The 19,542-nt window shown below is 53.2% G+C and overlaps 2 protein-coding genes across 3 annotated transcripts in view; one reads left to right on the top strand and one right to left on the bottom strand.

The window, feature by feature from the left end:
* ADORA2B (adenosine A2b receptor) overlaps nucleotides 1–8,560 on the top strand; it is a 19,894-nt gene extending 11,334 nt beyond the window's left edge. The window contains exon 3 of the mRNA XM_032498230.1: nucleotides 7,143–8,560. Within this exon, the coding sequence (XP_032354121.1) occupies nucleotides 7,143–7,809 (667 nt within the window). The 3' untranslated portion in view covers nucleotides 7,810–8,560. The remainder of the gene's footprint in view (nucleotides 1–7,142) is intronic.
* Nucleotides 8,454–19,542, bottom strand: ZSWIM7 (zinc finger SWIM-type containing 7). 2 transcript variants are annotated; one of them, XM_032498912.1, is made up of 5 exons: nucleotides 19,410–19,542; nucleotides 17,239–17,260; nucleotides 14,479–14,581; nucleotides 10,774–10,878; nucleotides 8,454–9,803 (listed from the first exon to the last, which is right to left on the bottom strand). In XM_032498912.1, the coding sequence occupies exons 1-5, from the start codon at nucleotides 19,498–19,500 to the stop codon at nucleotides 9,687–9,689; spliced, it is 438 nt and encodes a 145-aa protein (XP_032354803.1). In that variant the 5' UTR covers nucleotides 19,501–19,542; the 3' UTR covers nucleotides 8,454–9,686. The 2 variants fall into 2 exon arrangements, with proteins under 2 accessions (XP_032354803.1, XP_014411718.2); XM_014556232.2 differs by lacking the exons at nucleotides 17,239–17,260; nucleotides 19,410–19,542 and adding an exon at nucleotides 16,704–17,130.

Genomic DNA, 19,542 nt, shown 5'->3' with positions numbered 1-19,542 from the left:
GTGAGCTGGGTCAAAGAACAGCCTGAGAGGTGACCCGGGGGCCTGGTCCCGCCCCGCCCTCAGTCTCCAGGGGGCGAGTCTCTGTCAGGCCACTCTGGACAGCGTCCTCTCGCACGCGGGTGGGGAGGGCTGCCAGCCGTCCCTTCTGCTGCTGGCCCTGGGTGACTGGGAAGGACGGCGGCATCGCTCCTACCGCCTGCACCTGTGGGCTCAGCCCGGGCCCCGGTCAGGCCGCCGCCGGGATGCAGGCAGGTCTGACTGCAGGAGGAGACGAGAACCCCCAGGGGCCAGGGTGGCTGAGGGTCCGGGCCTCCTCAGAGCTCAGCGGAAAGGCCGGCTCTGGCGGCCTGCTGCCTGGTGGCTGGGCAGGTGGTGTCCTGGCCGCAGGCGGCCCCACAGGCCAGGGCCCTGACGAGGTCAGGCTGTAGAGACGAGACAGGCTGCCCCCAACATTTACCACAAACGGCAGCACAGAGACTTCTCCCCACGTGCAGATCATCATATAAATAGAGCCAAACAGTTCTTTTTGTGTGGAAGTGGTTTTATTGGTTTCTCCTGCTCTTGCTGCAGCTCATCAGTGGAGTCGTCTGGGTCTTCAGCTTTCTGTGGGGGAAGCTTTTTGTGCTGTTTCTTTAATAGACACGGTGCCCTGCAGAGTTTCTGTTTCTTCTTCTGTTCCAGACAGTGTTTATAAGCCCCGTTAACTCGGTGTGAAGCAACCAGCTGTTGAGCATGAGAAAGTCCCTGTTGCAGAGAGGGCCCTTGTGAGCTCTCAGCTGAAGCTGGGGGTGCAACCACACACCCACAGCTTGTTTTGTTCAGTGCTGCCAGGACGGTGTGCAGCGTGTGTGTGTGCCGAGAGCCCAGCGTCCTGTTCCTTTCTCAGAAACGTGGGCCCTTCCTCACCGTTGGCCTGCTGGCCCAGGGTTAGGTGTTCTGGATGCACGGTACTAAGGCAGAGTCTCTGCGGTGAGGAGCACACGGCTCAGCGGGCGGTGCACGGGGGTGATGCGGGAATCAAGGGTTCACCAGGCACATTGGTGGTACACCTCCGTATGGACCGGCCTGCTTCCTCCGGGTGACGGGAGAGCAGGGGAGGGACGTCGGTACAATGCAGAGCCTTGTGGTGTGGCTCATCTGGGATTCTGCCCCGGGGTACGGAGCTGGGACAGTGAGGCTGGCGTCCCCAGCTTCAGCAAGGAGACAGAGAAGCCCAGGGCTTGACAGCTGTGCAGCTGGAGGGCCTCGGGGCTCCCAGGACCAACAGGAGCAAAACGCTGCCATGCCTGGGCCTCTCCGTCAGAAAGCTGCGCCCCAGCCCGCCAGGCTCGGCCAGACTGCCCGCTGGGCGTGTGCCGCCAGCCTGGGAACAGGCCCCGCTCGGAACTCCGCTGTCATCTGCCTTGTCTTGGCACCTACCAGCCTTGCTCTAGTTACAGTCTTGCCAGTGTCCATTAGACGTTTTGGGTACATTTTTAAAATGCACCGAGGCAACCTCCAGCCCCGCTGACCTGCCTGCCTAGGTGCTGCAAGTCATTCTTTTTGTCAGAGCTCTGGTTACAGCATTTTGTAGGTTTTGAGTGGTCGGCCCTAACCCCGTTTTCACATAAGTCCTGTTATTGTATCTGGGTGTAATTTCAGAGAACATGAAGTTTTCTGAGAACGTAGATACTGCTTTACAGCAGAAGCATTTGTATTACAGAGGAATGAAACTTGAGACAGAACAGAAAGGATGAGGTCCCTAAACTTAGCAGTCAGCATTTTAAGCAGCAGAACAGAACTCCACGTGTGCTCACTTAGTGAGCTGCGTTCACAGGGGGCTCTCTGCGCGACATATCTGTGTTTAAAGACCCGGCAGCATGGGGTCCTGCGGCCACTGTTACCCCGCTTTCTGCTGACAGAGCTCAGAGTCTATCCAGCCCCCGTCGGGACTGGCCCCGCGTGGTGTCACCATCCAGGATGGCGACCCTTGGGGATCTGCTGGGCTGAGGGCACCCTGAGAGCTGGGGATTCTGATTTCGGAGGCTGAGAAGGCGGCCTGGCCTGAGCTGAGGGCTGCCAAGCCAGCGGAGGAGGAAATAGGCCAGTCCTTGTCAGGCAGGCTTGGTGGTCCCCTTCCATTAGCAACCCCTAACCTCTCCATCCACCCTGCACCCTAGCGCTGCGCCCTCCACGTGCCTGCTTGCCTGTCGGTCTCTGAGCTGTGGGTGAGGCCTGCTGCTTCCCCGGAGCGCCCTGCTATGTGCCTGGAGCGGCTGCCGCTTGCTTGGAATGACCAAGCTGCCTGTGTTTCCTGTGGTTCGTTTGGACACTGCCTTTCACTTTCTTCTCTGCACTTGGGGCGAGTGTCCGGCTCCCAGGGCCTCACCGCTGTGCACAGCGCCACAGCACAGCAGGGACCCGCCAGGGGCAGATGTAGGAAAGGACACTTTCCCAGCCTTGCAGGAATGATCTGGGGACACACACACGCAGGTTCTGAGGCCACCAGTACCCGGGGAGCAAGGTGGGGACTGCAGGCAGGGAGCAGGGGTGGGGCCTGGGGGGCCTGGGGAGCCGGGGGAGCCGGGCACCAGGGAGAGGACAGAGGCCCAGCTGGAAGTGGGCAAAGAGAGGGCGCGGCGGGAGGTGACCAGAGCCTTCACGAGATGCCAGAGACCCAGGGGTCGTCCCCCCGGCCTCCCGCCCAGTGCAGGGGCTTCGCGGCACCCTGGCCCTGTGCCACCTGTGCTGGGGCCCAGGCATACGCCTCGGGGCCGCTGACACCCGCCGTCGTGGAGCCCCGGCTCCGGTGCTGATCACGCTTCTGCCTCTGGAGCCCAGCCCTCTCCTTGGGTCTGGCTGTGTCCGCCGACAGAATAAAGAGTTGGAGAGTCTCTCTGCCGCCTTTTAAGAGCTGCCTGCCAGGAGGGCGGCAGAGGCCTCTTCCTCCAAGTCTCCAGTTCCCACGGGCTGGCTCCAGAGTTGGGGCTGGGCGCTCGCAGCGCCGACAGCACTCTGAGGAGGGCAGACGTGCCTGGGGAAGAAGCTGCTGCCCAGGCTGGGCTGTGTGAGAAGGGCCGTGGCGTCCCGGGCAGGGCAGTGACTGCTCCTGGCGAAGCTGGAACCCAGTTAGATTGGGTTTGTAACCCCAAGGCGGCAGCAAGGGCGTCCCTGAACCTCTGCGCCTCAGCTTCCACATCTGGGACCAGGACACGGCAGCTGTGCCGTCCCAGGCGCGCAAGGTGCTCGGGCCGCGGACGCTCGGCGCTCGGATGTGTCCCGTGCGGCCGGGAGGGCTCAGCAGGCGTGTGTCTCCCAAACCTGGCGTTTGGTCATGCGGTTCAAAGGCCGCTGGGATGGGAAAGTGCCTGCCGGCGAGCAGGACGTCAGGAAGGAGAGCTTGTCTGGGGTGATGAAATGGATGGCGAACTCTCGTCCCCCCACTTCAAAGTTTCAAGTACCACTGGCACATTTAAGATGAAAATGGCGATGCGGGTCTGACGTTTCCGCGTTAGCCAGGTATTTCAGGTCCTCAGAAAACAACTTGCTTAATTCTCACCCCCACAGCTCTGTGTCCCCCGGTGGACTGGGCCCACGCCCCACCTCGCCTTGCACGCCCTGTGCTCTGTGGGACGTCACCACGTCCCTGGTCCTCAGCCTCTTCTCCAAACGCTCCCTCGAGCCTCGTTCCTCATCTTCCGACACCCAGTCCATCATCAGGACCTGTTGCTCCTGCTCCCAAAGTGCCTGTTCCCGCCCTCCTTCCTGTCCCCGGTCCCAGCCAGCGTCCTCTCCTGCCGTCACCGCTGAAGCAGTGTCCTGACGGCTCTGCTCCCCTGACCCTCAGTCTCCAGACTGGGAGCTTCACGAGGCCTCCGTCAGGGCCGCCCCTGCTCAGGGCCCTCAGGGGCTTCCCGCTGCTGTCAAGGGTCAGAATCCGGCTTCCTTCCCACGGCCTGGGAACTGTTCCCACTTCATCTGAGGCTCATTCGCGTTTCCTTTTGCTTCTCTAGGAAAGTAAAATCCTTTCCTGCCTGAAAGCCTTGACACATTCTGTTCTGTCTGCCAGGAACGCTCTTTGCCCCACTTCTCAAAATCCTCGCTCCCCCGCCGTCAGCTCTGCGTGAGAGGCCCTCCTGACAGCCTGTGCCCAGGGCCCTCCGGTTCTCTGATCTGCGCCGTTTGTTTGCTTTGGCCAGACCCACTCTGATTTGCAGGTACACGTCTGCCTGTTTACCTGTTCATCTTGTCTCCTCTACGGGCATCACGGCCCTTGAGGGCTGTGATCAGGCTCCCGGTGCCGAGCAGGGCGCCCGGGACGGAGGAAGAATCTGAGTGGAATAGTGAACCTTCGGCAGAAAGGCCGAGATGGGGGTCCCCAGAGAAAGCTGCCCTGATGAAGCCCTCACCTGGGACAGGTTAGCGTGAAAGCCGTCTTTCACGGGACGCGGGATCCTGCAGCTCTGAGAGGTTCAGATGTGGGTGGATTTCACTTGTTTTGAACTCTAGCAGGAAGCCACCCCTCGGGATTAGTTAATCCACGTCTAACGTTGCTTAAAAAAGTCACGTAACAGAAGCAGCAGCCTGAGGAACACAGGCCCGGAAGTCCTGCCTTAGCTCTGGTCTCTGGTTCTTTTGTTTTGTTTTGCTTTTTCTAATTAAAGTGTAGTCGGTTTGCAGTGTCATGCTGGTTTCTGGTGTGCAGCACGGTGGTTCAGTTACACCCACGTATGCTCCTTTTCAGACTCTCTTCCATTACAGGCTGTCACACGGCACTGAATTAGTTCCCTGTGCTGTGCAGTAGGACCTGGTTGTCTGTTCACGGTTCTTCTATTTTCTTTGTTACTCAAAGACTCTGTATGTGTTTCCTGGCTTGTAAAACAAGGGAAGTGGGACTAGAAGATGAACGTCCCCTCAGTTTGTATGAGTGTGCTTTTGGTTGCAGGTAACAGTGGCTTAAGCACTGAAGATAATTATCTCCTGAGCTCAGACACGGAGCTGCAGTGGCCCTGGGGTTGGTGTGCTGGTGCAGGATGTCCTTCTTTCTGCTTCGCCACCTGCTCGTCCTCAGGCTCATCCCTCCTGCTCACAACATGGCTGCTGCAGCTCTGGGCGTCGCAGACCCTGTAAGAGCATCAAACGCAGAACGGGGTGGGCGTAAGGAAGAGCTCTCCTCGCAGGTCTCTCCCCTCTGGCCAAGTAGAGTCTTTCCTGGAAGTGCCCTGGCAGACTTCCTTCTGTCTCGCTGGCCAGCACCACCTTGCGGATCCACCCCAGACTGTCACTGACGAGAGTTTGCTCACCTGGACCTGCTGCGCCGCCTGGCTGGCCTGTGCTCAGCTGCACGCAGTTCAGCGCGGTCGCGTCCTATAAGCACGAGGAGGAAGGGCAGGCCGCGCGTGCAGCCAGCGTCCTGTCACCTCAGCGGTTCTGCCCTGTTCCCCGGCAGGGTCGGGCTGCAGTCTTCACAACTCTGGCAGGGCAATGACCAGGAATAATATTTTGATAAGGAATGGCTTTACATTCTTGGATGAGGAGGGAAGCAGAAAGGGTTTGGAAATGGATGGATTTATTGGCCAAGAAAAATTCAGTGAGCAGCTGAGACCAGCAGGTCATCTGTAGCCAAGGCCCCACAACTGAGCTGCCCTCGTGGGCGGCAGAGAAGGTCAAGGTCACTGTCAGTTACGGGCAGGACCTCAGTCAACTTCCTCAGCAAACTGTCAGCGCTCCTGCCTGTCCAGGCGTCGGGTACCCCTAGTGAGCGGAATCTCGTTTTAGAGCTGTCAAGAGAACCCACCAGGAACGCATCTGTAGCCCGACATATTCCTGGGCCTCCCCTGTGCTGGCCCCTGGGGTTGCATCACAAAGGGACACGGTCCAAACCCTGAAGAGGGTGAACATTCCAGTTGAGGGGAAAACACGTGTAACAGATAAACAAGCTCTGTGACAGGTGTGAGTCTGGGGCCAGAGAGTGGAGTGGCCGCCTCTGCCTCAGAGGCGGTGAGGACAGACGGCCTGTGAGGCGGGAACAGGACTTGGTCCCGTGCCGCGAGCAGCGTGGCCAGGAGCGGCGGGCGCCGGGCACGCGGCGGAGCTGAGGTCCGTGGGCCGCGTGAGGTGGAGGTCGGATGCTTCCCACGCACAGGCGTTATGCTAACGTGTATCCTGTCGTTTCCCAGTTTCCTTCCCAGAGATTACGTTTCTCCGTACATTATCCTGAATCCATACTACCAACCAGTCATTAGTAGCAGCTTATCCCGCTGCTGCAAACACGGATGGACTAGCTTACAGGAGAATGTCCAAAATGCGTATAATGTTTTCTAGAGATTTTTAAATAAGACTTAATGCTTGAAAGATTACTGGAAAAAATTTAATATTTGGTAAGTTATTTCCCAGTTTTTATCAACTTCGCTGCTAGCTGAGAGAGAGAGGGACGTTGCCGAACTCCTGTTCTCCCACCTTTCATAGGGGTGTCTGGGGGGTGAGTCCCCTGTGGTCCAAGGCAGACCTCTGTGTGTTTGTGGGAGACCAGAAAGACACCCGCCCGGGGTCACCAGCTGCTGCCCGACTCAAGGGGCCCCACTCTCTCAGGCTGCTGTTCAAGTGTTGCCTTGTCCACGAAGCCTCCCTGACCGACTTCTGTGAAGTGCAGGCCTTGCCACGCCCGCTCATCCTTGCTCTGCTGTTCCTTTTTCACACTGCACATACCTCCTCCTGACTCCCCACACCGCTTCCCAGCCTGTGCTTGTTGTTTATCATGATCTGTCTCCTCCTCCTGGAACCTAAGTCCCTGAAAAGCAGGGATCTTCGTGTGTTCTGTCCCCTGGCGTATCCAGACCACCTAGAACCGTCTCATAGGAGACCTGGGCCCCAGGTCAGTATGTGGGCGATTAGGAAGCACCCTTCCAGAATTCTCCACTTGTCCTCAGTCACCAGGACGTGTCACTAGACAGGGGCGAGTTAACCACTCAAGAATGAAAATCGTATTCAGCCTGTTGGAGCAGCGCTGCTCCATGCTGAGGGTGAAAGGCCGGGGTGCCCCGAGGGGGGGGCCTGGAGGCTGTTAGGAATAAAGGCCGTGGAGCCAGAGGCAGAGGGGCGTCTTGGACTTTGGTCGCCAGATACTGTAAACTGACTGTAACAGGCGGCGTTCTTTTGAACAGGTACAAGAGCCTGGTCACGGGCGCCCGAGCACGAGCAGTCATCGCTGTGCTCTGGGTCCTTGCCTTCGGCATAGGCCTGACCCCGTTCCTGGGGTGGAACAGAGGCAAAGGCAGTGCCACCAACTGCACGGAGCCCGGGGACAGGCCCGCCAACGACAGCTGCTGCCGCGTCAAGTGTCTTTTCGAGAACGTGGTCCCCATGAGCTACATGGTGTACTTCAACTTCTTTGGGTGCGTCCTGCCCCCACTGCTCACCATGCTGGCGATCTACGTCAAGATCTTCATGGTGGCCTGCAGGCAGCTCCAGCGCATGGAGCTGAGGGACCACTCGAGGACCGTCCTCCAGCGAGAGATCCACGTGGCCAAGTCCCTGGCCATGATCGTTGGGATCTTCGCTCTGTGCTGGCTCCCGGTCCATGCCATCAACTGTGCCACTCTTTTTCAGCCAGCCTGGGCCAAGGAAAAGCCCAGGTGGGTGATGAACACGGCCATCCTCCTGTCCCACGCCAACTCGGTTGTCAACCCCATCGTCTATGCCTACCGGAACCGAGACTTCCGCTGCATGTTTCACAGAATCATCTCCAGGTATGTTCTCTGCCAGACGGACGTCCTCAAGAGTGGGAACGGGCCAGCGGGGCCGCAGCCTGCTCTCGATGTGAGCCTGTGACCCAGGCTCTGGCCTCAGGGAGGAGAAGGCACAGATTCACAGGGACAAAGGGACCGGACACGGCTGGCAGATTCTCAAGGTGACAGACAGCGCCACCTCCCAGGCAAGTGGTGGCCTCCTGCAAGCACCTCCCTGGAGTGACCACACTCCTAGTTAACGTGTCCGTGTTGTGAGTGCGTTCCGAGGGCTGGCAGGTGTACCTGCCGCTCTCTCTGGCTGCTCTCACCGTGTGGGCGATGCTGATGGACTGGGAAAGACTGCATTGTTTTCTTAAGAGTCTATGTCTTTCATGGTAGAAAATGATTGAAGTTATTTTACTGTGAAACACTGTGAACTGTTTTAATAACAAATGTTTTTTAACGTAGAGGTAATGGGAAAAGTTGGACATACTAAAATACATATACTTGTTCCGAGGAAGGCGACCAGGAGAATTGAAAGTATAATGCTTCAATCAAGAAACTGCTCTATTAATGTAGGGAGAGGATCCTCTTACAGGGTTTGATAACGGTCTTGTCCACAGACAGCAAAGTGCCCGGGAGGAAGACCCTGGAGAAGTGGGGCCCCGCCTCCACCGGGCTCCCCTCCCTCTCTAGAGCCGGACGGTGAATCTTCCTTCCCTCCCAAGTTCAAGTTTGGCCAAGTTGTTGGAACCCAAAGTGTGAAAATTTTACTGAGTAAAGTTATATAACTGTGTTTGTATGTTAGGTGAAAAAATAAACAAACGAGATTAGGGGCCGCATCAGCTTGTGCAGAGCTGCACCTACCCGTCTGTTCTTTATCCTGAAGACTGCTTAAAAAATTAGTCTGCACCCAAGCCCAAGCTTCCACGTACTGAAGTTCTGACAGGTTGTGTTTGCCCAGCTCAGCACCACAAAAGGCTGCAGCATCCACGTCGCGCTCACCCGCAGGCTGCGGGGGCACGGGGGGGGGGGGCTCCTCAGCCGCCAGCCATCTGTGTCACGGGCCTGCACACCGACTCCCTTCCTCCCGCAGCAGGGACGCTGCGGAGACAGGGGATGCCTGCCCTTTGAGGATCCTGTTCTCAGACAGCTTTCCCTGTAAGAAGTTCCCGTCCAGGGCTGAGATCTGCCTCATTTCCACTTTCATCCGTCCTTGCTCCTCTGCACTCCCCTGGGATCCGAACGAGTCCCGAGTCCCAGTTTCTCTCCCTTCCAGTACCCCTCTTGGACTCTCTTTCATCTTTCCTTCTTCAGGCTGGAAACCACAGTAGCATCTCCAGCTTCTTTGGAATGTGAGTTTAGTCCCTCCCTTCCTGCCATTACAAAGCTCAGAAACGCATGCAGAGCAAGCCAGCACTTCCTTATTCTCAGTTCTGCCTTCCTCACAACACAGTCCCCGTCACAAGCTGTTCTGGCACCAGCACCACCGTGCCCGCAGCTCACTGCAGCCAGAACCCCCGAGTCTTCTCCTGCTTGCTGCCTTTGAGCCACAGCTCTGCTCTGATCTTTTATTGCAGAAATTTCCTGGACCCGAGGAAAAGAAGTGGCCCTCATTCGTCTGACCTTCATCTTACTGGTTTGCCCTCCATCCCAACCTCTTAGACATTACCACCTTCAGTCGCTTGGGAATCCGCTTGTGGACACGACATGATACTAGGCTTTGGGTCTAAAATGCTTGAATCTATCTGGAAATTCTGTGCCCCAGGGGCTCAGAGGCTGGGTTGCATTTTTCATGAGGGCTTCAAACCATATGTACATCGTGGGTTCCAACCTACAGCCCCTTCTGCAGTCCAGGACACAAGAGGGGCAGGAACAAGGAGTCGGCTTCCCTTCCCTTCCACGTGAACCACGGCAGGTCAAGTGCGCTTCCTGATGGCACTTCTATTTTGAAAGACAACGATGCTCAGTCGGTACCTTTTAGGCTTCATGTGTCTTTTCCGTCAACAGTATGTCAGTCAGTTGCTTGTCAGAGACACTTAGCTGCTGACAGGTGCTTGTCACCTGGCTGAGGTACACTGCCAAGAGATGCTTGCACTGGAACACAAAACACACAAGCCAGTTAGCAGTCGGAAGGGCCAGGCTAGCCAAGACCCGTCACCGCCGCCACGTGCAGCAGGAAAGGAGGGGGACACACAGGTGACGGGCCTTAACTCACTGCCTAGAAACTGCAGTCAGGAGGGGACAGGTGTGTTCTTTCTGGAATTCAGTGGGGACAAAGGGAGGCTTTCTTTGCTCACACACAACAGCCTGCACCCGCCCCTGGGGAGTGGGCAGTGTTGGACGCTGTACCACACACACAGCCTAGGTGACTGAAGGGGCCCTGGTTTAATCCTGTCATTTTACAGGTAAATCAGCCACGAACGTGGCTCCTTGTACCAAGGGACACTCAGCTTGCCACCCAGTTCCCAAGGAGTGTAATTAACAGTGGAAAAGAAGGGGGGAGATGGAGCGGACACTAATTTTCTTCTTTGGCAAGACTTAAAAAATAGCTGCCTGCTCGCAGGTGGTTGGTGCCTCCTCTTTGGAACAAGGAGGCGTGTGAGTGCCTGGTTCTGCGTGATGCTCTGGGCTGCTGGGAAACCCGCAGAAGCCCCAGGGCGCCCTCCTGACGGTGAGAGTCACGTGTGGCCAAGGCAGTCTTACGGGGAGTAGGAGGAACACCTCATGGCTGGAGCTGGGGGTGTCCAAAATGCCCAGCATCCAATTTATTTTATTGGGCAAGCAAATTCCCCAGTTGCCAACTTTGGGGACTATCTGTTGCCCTCCCCGAAGCTTCACCCATTACCTTTTAAATTAAAACAGGAAATTCATATAGTTCTCAAAGTGACACTGCATCTGGGGCAGGTAAACCCAAAGGAGATGACAGACTGAAGTCAAGGAAAATAAACTGCCGTCTGTTTCAAGGTGCAGTAAAACTCCCGTTTTGCCCCACTCTCAAACGGCCCAGCAAGGCCAGCGGTTCCCCGCTAACTCGGCTGCCCCAGGGAGCGCTGGCCTGTCTCACCAGCAGGCTGTCACTCTTCCACAGCACCGAGAAGGCAAACGCAGGGCAGGAACAGTAGTGACAAGAAGCCAAGCACGTGTAAGTTTTACCAGAGCTTCCAAGTACCTAGAAAGGAAAGGGCGGACAGGGTCAGAGCTGAAGAGGTGTGCTGGAAAACCACTCTCTTCCCCTGAGTTTATCCGTCTGATGACTCAGAGTTGCTCTGCACGTGGCGCTGGGAAGAACTGTAGGAACAGTTCACACACAAGTCGAAACTCAACTTCCCTGCGCGCAGTCTTCCGGCTGCTCGGTGTTCTGCCCCTGCGGCCTGCAGACAGAGAAGCTGGAGAGCTCCGGGCTAGTGAAGCCACCCGCACGAACCATTTTGTTCTCTGGCTGGGGGTTCAGAGGGCCGAGCACCCAGAGGCAGAGGAGAAAGCGCCCCCGCGCCCACTTCACTGCGGGTTTCACAGCAGGGGCGTGCGCGCCTGAAGCTTCCACCGCACCCGGAAGAGGGCGTGACAGCAGGCAGAGGTCCAGCAGCAGGCAGGATGGGGCTTCAGAAGAAAGCGGGAAAGGGCTTTTGAAAAGCCTCTGAGAGCAGGGAGCGTAAGTGCAGGGCTTGTAAAGGGGGCGACGCAGATGCTCAGGACACTGTCTCAGGAGGAGGCAAGCCCAGGTCTGCCCCTCCCCCAGCAGGAAGGAAGGGAGCGCGGGTCTGGAGTGGGCGGCTGGAGGCCCGGCCAGCCCAGGGGCAGACAGGAGACCCCGGGGGCGCTGTGGCGCGTCTGCAGTGCGCCGGGCAGACTTGCTAGAGAAGTCGCTCCTGTAAGTCTCCTGCCACCAGGCAGCCAAAAACTAAAAGGCGGAGGTCTTCATTCCTGGAGTTCATTTCCAACCTGGAAGTGTGAGATCAGTCTCCCAGGGAAGCAGACACCCCGGCGGTTACTGTGCAATGAACTGCCACTAGGAACTTGCCGTGGGGCTTTCATGTTGTTTTAGGCTCTGAGATGACAATCGAAGTGAAGAGGCCAGGGCCTTTTTCTCCTCCAATGCCAGCACTCCCAGGATTCTTCCCTCTCTCTCCCACACAAAGAACAGCCCGGCGTTGTGCTGCTGTCCAGCGATTCACCTCCTCCAGCAATGTCACTATGGGCTTGGACCAAGTCAGTAGAATTCCTTGGGAGCTGCTAGATTCACCAGAAATGGCCAATGACAGGGTACGAAGATGCCTACTGCCTCCATTAAAACCTTCAGCCCCAGGTACAGACCAGGTCTTATCACATCTTAGCCTATTTCCAGCCCCAAGGGCTGAGGCGTGTTAAGGGCTCTACACTGAGTATCGGCGGGGAGCTTCCCTAGCGTCTGGGAAACTTAAACGGGAGGGAGACCATTAAAGCAGACTGTCTTCCACTTAGTCCTGGAAGAAAACCCATCAATATCCATCAACGACATGAACGATTCTTGGGTCTCCAGACTATTCCCAGTAGATGGAACTTCAGGTTTCTTCTTGCTTCAGTTAGCTCCTGTAACTCCTCTCTCTAGAGCTAAACGTAGCTAGGTGTGAGCCCCTGGGTTCTACACTGACTTGAGCGGCCCACTGGTTCCTTCTTGTCCTGGGTCCCTGGTCCTTCAGAATGTGCTCTGGACTAAGCTGAGTAAATGCCTAGTAACCTAGGGACGGGGAGAAATTCCACAGAGGCTCCCTTGCTGAGCCTTTCAAAGGCTGGCTGAGACTAAGAGTAAGGTGTGCAGCCGCTGGAGGCAGTAAATACTGTAAAGGGACAGTAAGCTCTGAATTTGCCTCTTCTTTACCTAGCAGTGGACAACTGATGAGCCCAACAGTCAGACAGAGACCTGCGTCAGACGCGGCTGGAACTGGAGGCTGACCTCAGGGAGCATCTAGTTCCGTTCCTTCGCCCTTCAACGGAAAGACGACCCCTCTTACCGGAGCTGCTCCCACCTCTCCCACTTGCAGTCTGGAGTGTTTACCTCCAGGACAGAGCTTTTAAAAAAGAAACAGAAAGGAGGACGCTCAGGCCCGTGGCTGGACTTGTGTGCACCTCGCTTGGAGGACGTCCGCTCTGGTTCCGGTTCGTTCTAAGCGGAGGGGCCCACCTGGACACTCTTACCACGTTACTGTACACAATGAAACCATTAAGGTTAATTTGAGGGTGGCTATAAGATTTCTACAGCCTAATTTAATTCAAAGTCCAAGCTGACAGCCACAATTCTAGGAAGTTAGCATTTTTATGATGCATAGAGCAATGTAATATAACACAGAATGTGAATGATGAAAATTGAAGTCACGGCAATCCTGGGAGGAACAGAAAGTCAACAGGAATTGAAATGTTTCAAACAGAATCTTTAAGATTGTAACTAATAACCGGAACACAGAATTAGAGAAGAGTCAGGAGCCTGCTTGTGCAGGTCCAGTGTGATGCGGGTACTGGAACAGAGACAGAAAATCTGAAACTAAAAGACATGGGAAAACCCCCAAGGCCCTTCTTGTTTGGGGTGTTAGCTACATAAAAAGCAAAAACAGATGCACTAGGAAAGGAAACGGAGACACCTCTTCAGGCACAGATTATCGTTTAATAGTGTTGATTGTTAATCCATGAAGTTCACTATGAGAGGACTCTACCAAGCAGCCTCTTTTAAGTTTTAACTGCCGCATTCAGCCTCGGCTGCCCCGTCACGAGGCGGTGCCCTCTGCCGGGCCGTGCTGCTGGCTGGAACGCCAGGTCAGCTCCCTAAGCAGGGCCACCCATTTTCCCAAGAGGCTCTGCTCAGTCATCCACTCACTAGAACGGACGAGGCCCTGACTCTGAGACGCTCGTAAGCAAGCCACGGTCCAAGCACTGACAACCCCCGCCCCCCGCTCTTCAGCCGGGCCTGGGTAAACACTCGCACTGATGGCTTCCTCTTTGCCCCTCCCAAGCCAGGCACAAAATCTAGGAGACCAGTGCCAATACTTTTATTTTGTTCCCAATATTCCCTCCTCTCAGGCATGGCCGCACGCACCGCTGTCCAGTATGGCTGAACTCGGGGGGAGTCTGGCTCACTGTTTCTACAAAGACAGGCAGGGTGGGACAGCACGTGCAGACCCCTATTGCCAGCCACTTGTGACCGTTAACTCACTTTTCAGCATCTGTTTCCTGCAAAATAAACACCTATCTAGGCTTTTGGTGAGCACTGTCAACGACACGTGAAAGTAATTCAGAGTCTGCTAAGAGGCTGTCACTTTACAACTCTGCCTGCCTTAAGCACCAGTGGGCCAAACCAAGGTCCGAGTAAACTGCCTGAGTCTAGCACACTCGGACCCTTAACGAGTGTTTCTTGACAAGTCTGACAGATCATTTCTATCAGATGACTGGACATGTGGAAAGACCTTAAAATGCATTTTGGTTTCTGCTTGTAAGCGAGAGAATGGACAAGGTAGGGAGGTGGGAGGAAGCAACTCTATGATCAAACAATGGGAAAGCAAAAGTCGGCTGTACTCCATCAGGCCAGAGAAAAGGGTCTACACACTGCTACCAGCTAGATTTCATAAGTCACATTTACCTTATTTTAATTACTAATCGTCTGATTTTACTAAGTTGGGCCAAATGCTTTTCAGTAGCCCAGGAAGTACCTAAAAGTGGTCCCCAGCTTTCACAGACACTCATGAAAACATTTTGTCCTAAGGGCATTCTGCTGAGATAACCCCCACCTCTGGATTTCTACCTGGTAGACACGCCTCCCACTGGGCGATGAGATTAAGGTGATGGACTGTCGATCAACTAGGTCCAAGGCCTGGACGGCTGATGAGCCAAAGACAAACTTCAGCCTGTGGAGCAGAGAAGCTTCAGATTAGACCACCTGACTAAAAGTCACATCTGTCACTTGACCCAAAGGATCGCCGTCAGCAGTTTGTAAATATTTGATTCACTTTAATTTGGAAAAAATATTAATACAGGAAAAATAAACGTTAACATGTTGTTGGCAGATAAAGGCCTCTGTACCAGAGTGCTCCCTCTTCTGCCCAACTGCCCTCCGTCCCTGAGGCAGCCACACGCGGCTGTGGGCTTCCTTCCTGTTAACGTTTCTGTATCATACACAGTACACGTGTGTGGCGTACACACACCTATAGACGCCCACATATACACATGGTATCATTTGATAAGTTTTAAAACATTAAAGGTATATTGTAGGCTTTCTGGCAACTTCTTTTCCCCACTCAACGTGCTTTTAAGAATGACGCATGTGTATTTTTAAGTTTAACTTTTGAATGATATTCCATTGTATGTACAGATTTTATTTTTTAAGGACTCTATCGATAGACATTCTGGTTGTTTCCATTTCATGCTGCTGTGAGTAACACTCAGTCAGCCCTGTCTACGCCCCTTCCTGGCTCTAAGTGGGAGCAGAGCTGCTCAGTCCCAGGACCCGCGCGCTCGCCAGTCGTCAGAGGCACCGCCGGCCGCTTTGCACAGGGGAGGCAGCACGCCTGCCGGCACTTCCCAGAGGCCCAGCTCCTCCACGTCCTCACCAACACCAGGGTCGTCGGCCTTTTCATGTCTGGCCACCTGATGGGTGTTTAAACTTGTACTTTTTGGATTAGTAACAAAGGCTATCCAGGGGTTAAATGATGTATCAAAAAAAATTTTGATATATGCGAAAATTCTTATGCTATGTTAGGTGAGAAAGGGTGGGTGCAAAATTGTATTAGAACCTCTCAATCATGTTAACTCTTTCTTGAAAAAATCTACAATTATCTCAAACTAAAACGTTAAATCTTTACAAACTAGTCTCTTTATACAAAAAACTATTAGAATGGGAAGTTTTTTAAATTAAACATACGAAGATTGTCTATGGACAAAAAAAATAAAATTTGGTAATAACTTTAATATCAATCAGAGAGAATCCCAGTTCACTTCAAAAATGGATCTCATAAGAAGTTTTTCAACCTGCCTTGTCTACTTCATGTCGTGAGCATCTCTTGAACGCAATATTCCTCTATACCACTTTTAATGGTCACAAAGAACTCCATGCTAAAGATGAGCTACTTTTATTTTCCCCAAACTCTACTTTTGGATAGTTAGTTTATTAAATCTAATGCGTTTTTCTTTTTGCTCCCATCAACAGTACTGGGTGCATGTGCTGTGAAATCTTTATGAACATCCATGATTACTTCCCTGGGTTGCATTCTTATAAGTGGAGTTTCTGGGTCGAAGAATACGTGTGTTTTAACGCTTCTCTTGCCAGTTGCCAGATTACCTTCTAATCTACACTCCTATCCTCAGGGTATCAGTTAGCCTTTTCTCCACATTCTTGCCAACATCCCGAAGAGTCTTACCAACATATTTTCTGTGGTAGCCAGTTTTATAGATGGAAAGTTACCTTATTTTTTTAATTTGTAATTTTTTATGATGACTAGTAAAATTCATCTTTTTCTTCCAAAGCTTTTGGTAACTTGCATTCATTCATTATTCACACATTTTGTTTTAAATGTAATTTTTTTCTAATAATGTATATAATCTTTATAAGAAATTTAAGAAACAGAAAAAAGGTTAAAGCCCTTCTCTAAATTCCACCTCCTTCCTTCCCCTTAAGATAATCACTGGTAGAGGCTGGTGTATATCCTTGTGGACTTTGAAATACAAGTGTATATACGCAATTAAATGTTTAGTTATTCCTAGGTAGCTTTCACTTTTTTGCTGCTATTGAGAATGTAATTACAGGTTTGAACTCTGTGTATGAAGGAAAGTGATTTTTAGTTTCTGTATTAAAAAATAACTTCATTCTCTTGGGTTTTAAAAAGTAGTTATATCATCTACAAATAAGGATAATTGTCTTTCTTGCAGTTGATTCTTGAAGAACACGGGGACTAGGGGCGCCCCCCCCCCCCGGCAGTCCAAAACCTGCGGGTAACTTTACAGCCTGCCCTCCACATGCCCGGCTCAACCAACCTGGGATGGTGCAGGACTGGACCATAGTACGCATCTACCGAAAAACTCCACATGAGTGGACACGTGCAGTTCAAACTCGGTTACTCAACGGTCAGATGTACTTCTCATTTCTTTTTCACGGGTTAGTGTAACAGCTACAACTTTTAGGATGATGTTAAAATTAAGGGGCAAACAGGAAAATGACGGAATGCCTTAATACTCAGTACCATGTTGGCTATTCATTTGAGAGGGATTTTTAACAGTCGTGTCAAGAAAATATTTCCCCTAGTTTAGTAATAATACCTTTAAAAATCAAGAGTTGATGTTGAGAGAATTTGGCTTTTAAAATGCATTAATGGTTAAAAACAAAACCAAACCATGGGGGAGGATATAGCTCAAGTGGTAGAACACATGCTTAGCATACACAAGGTCCTGGGTTCAAACCCCAGCACCTTCTCTAAAAACAAAATAAGTAAACGTAATTACCTAATTATCTACCCCCCTCAAAAAAAAAAAAAACAAAAACAAAACCCAATACAACAGGATATATACTTACGATAATAGATGCTCATCAGGAACTGTAAAACAGGAATGGAAAGAAAGTTAATTGTGTTAAACCAGTGACCATAGACAAAACATCTCAAAAAGACTCTAACCGAAGACTTTTGTGTAAATGGTGAATTGAGCTGATGCATCAAATTTTACTCTTTCCCAATATTCCACTAGACAATAAAAGGATATTTTAAAAAAGTATGAACTCCCAAGGATGAGGACAGAGAGAAATACAGCTAAGATACGTTGGAGAATAATTCACAAGACCTGAGCAAACTGAATCCTACGTCAGCAAGGGGGGGCAGTCAAGCAGCAGCCTGACTTGCACTATAGAATCTGGTACCCTCACCCCCTAAAAAAGCCCTCAGAAACTGGAGGCATTAGATAGCTCTGGAGGGGGGAGTGAGGCAGGGGGACCAAAATAAGCAAGTCTCTTTGAAAGTAAGTTTAAGAAGCTAGGTGGTAGCCGAATACTTTCAGACGTCTGAAGAAATCTTACTTCCAACATGTAACTCAGTACCTAGCCAAACTGTCACTAAGTGTGAGGACGGAGAAATAACTTTTACAGACATGTAAAGCCTCAAAAGTGCACCCTGTACTCTTCTTCCCGAAGCTGCTAGAATATGTGCTCTATAAAATAAGGTGGTAAACCGGGAAAAAGAAAAATGTAGACTATACTGAACAGAAGGCTCAGCTTAGGCGAAGGGAATTGCCCAGACAATGATGTGAAGAAAGACCAGACAACCCCACGAGGCTCTAGGAGCGACTTCTAAAGGAACTGATGAAACAGCTCATTCAGCTGAACACCTTTCTTTAATATATGTTTTTTGATTGAAGTGTAGTCAGTTTACAACGTTGTGTCAATTTATGGTGTACAGCACGATGCTTCATATAGGAACATATGTATATTCGTTTTCATATTCTTTTTCACCGTAACTTAACTACAAGATACTGAATATAGTTCCCTGTGCTCTACAGTATGAACTTGTTATTTACATCTGAACATCTTGAGGAGAGATTTAGATCACAGGTGAGAGTCTGAGGTTGAATTTGGGGATAAACACAAACAAGCAAACACTACCATGAAAGTTTTCATTCCACAAAAAGAAAGTTACATGAAAGGAAAAGTAATCGCAGCTGCCCGCAGGGCTCAGCTGTGAGTAGATTTTGCATCATTGTGTGTCAAGTGAAAACATGTGTGAGGTCAGAAAACCGATCTGAAGAAATTATCTTTGAAGGATGGGAGTCAGGGAGAACGCGACTACCTAGAACAGAGATTTTACACCAGCAGGAGACGGTTCTGCTGAATCAGCAGTCAGAAGTGGTCCCTGAGAGTCATGGGCATCAGGGCACCCGCCGCGCCCCCTGAGGACCCTCACAGCGCACGGACTAACCCAGGGCCCATTTCTGACACCCGCTGCTTGAACTGACAGCCGACTGCTCCCCCCCCCCCCCCTTTTTGGGATCATAACACGTGTGAATGCCTGGCTGGCCTCATCTCTGAAGCATATATAGTCTTTCGTTTTAACTGAAATGAGAAAACGGTGGCTTCCTTGCCTCAATTCTTTAAAAACAGGAACTCAAGCCTGAGCCATCCAAGAACAGTGGCAGTTGAGGCCTGATCTACTTGCTAAACGGCCACCCGACACTGGTGGGGTAGTGACAATCCGGCGGAGGAGGAGCCTCTCCATGCAGCACGGGGAGCTACACTCGGTGTCCCGCAACGACGCACGGCGAAAGGGGCGTGCGGAGTACACACGCGTGTCTAGGCGGTCCCGGGGCCTACGCCGGGGGCGGGGGGGGGGAGCGCCTCCGGACGGGAGCGCGGTCCCCGAGCACCCTCTGCCCGGCGGAAGGGCTCCAGCCACTGCGAACGCACCCGGGTTTCCCGGCCCTAAAGCACTTCGCTGGGTTAACCCGAAGCCAGAGTATTCTGAGAAGGAAGGGCTGCGGGCGAGGTTAAGCCGGCAGAGCGCTCCCTCGCGGGGCCAGCGGCCCCGGTCCCCGGCCGCCCGCGCCCCCGGCCGCCGCGCGGGGCTCCGAGCCAGGTCGGGCCCTCGTTTCCCGAAGGGGCTCGGCGACGGGGCCGCCGGGGAGAAGCGCGGCTGGGCGGGGAGGGGCGCGGGCCGCCCGCAGGCCGGAGACCCCCCCCCACCGCGCGCAGCCGGCCCGTACTTCGCGCGCCGTCCCGCACCGCCGCGGCCATCTCGCTCAGGAGCTCCTCCACCACGGTCGGCAGCGTGAGTGCCCGCGAGGCGGCGGCCATGGCGGGTTCGCGCGCCGGCGGGGCGGGGCGGGGCGGGGCGGG

The sequence above is a fragment of the Camelus ferus genome, chromosome 16 (assembly GCF_009834535.1).
Source record: "Camelus ferus isolate YT-003-E chromosome 16, BCGSAC_Cfer_1.0, whole genome shotgun sequence".
Classification (NCBI taxonomy): Eukaryota; Metazoa; Chordata; class Mammalia; order Artiodactyla; family Camelidae; genus Camelus; species Camelus ferus.
This window is presented reverse-complemented; position numbering and strand designations above follow the sequence as displayed.

Coding starts and splice junctions, on each gene's coding strand:
- ZSWIM7 (XM_032498912.1), bottom strand. CDS start 19,500: ATGGCCGCCGCCTCGCGGGCACTCACGCTGCCGACCGTGGTGGAGGAG. Junction 17,261..19,409: donor GGTGCGGGACGGCGCGCGAA/GTACGGGCCGGC, acceptor CCTGTTTTACAG/TTCCTGATGAGCATCTATTA. Junction 10,879..14,478: donor GTGGGAGGCGTGTCTACCAG/GTAGAAATCCAG, acceptor TTTCCTTTCTAG/GTACTTGGAAGCTCTGGTAA.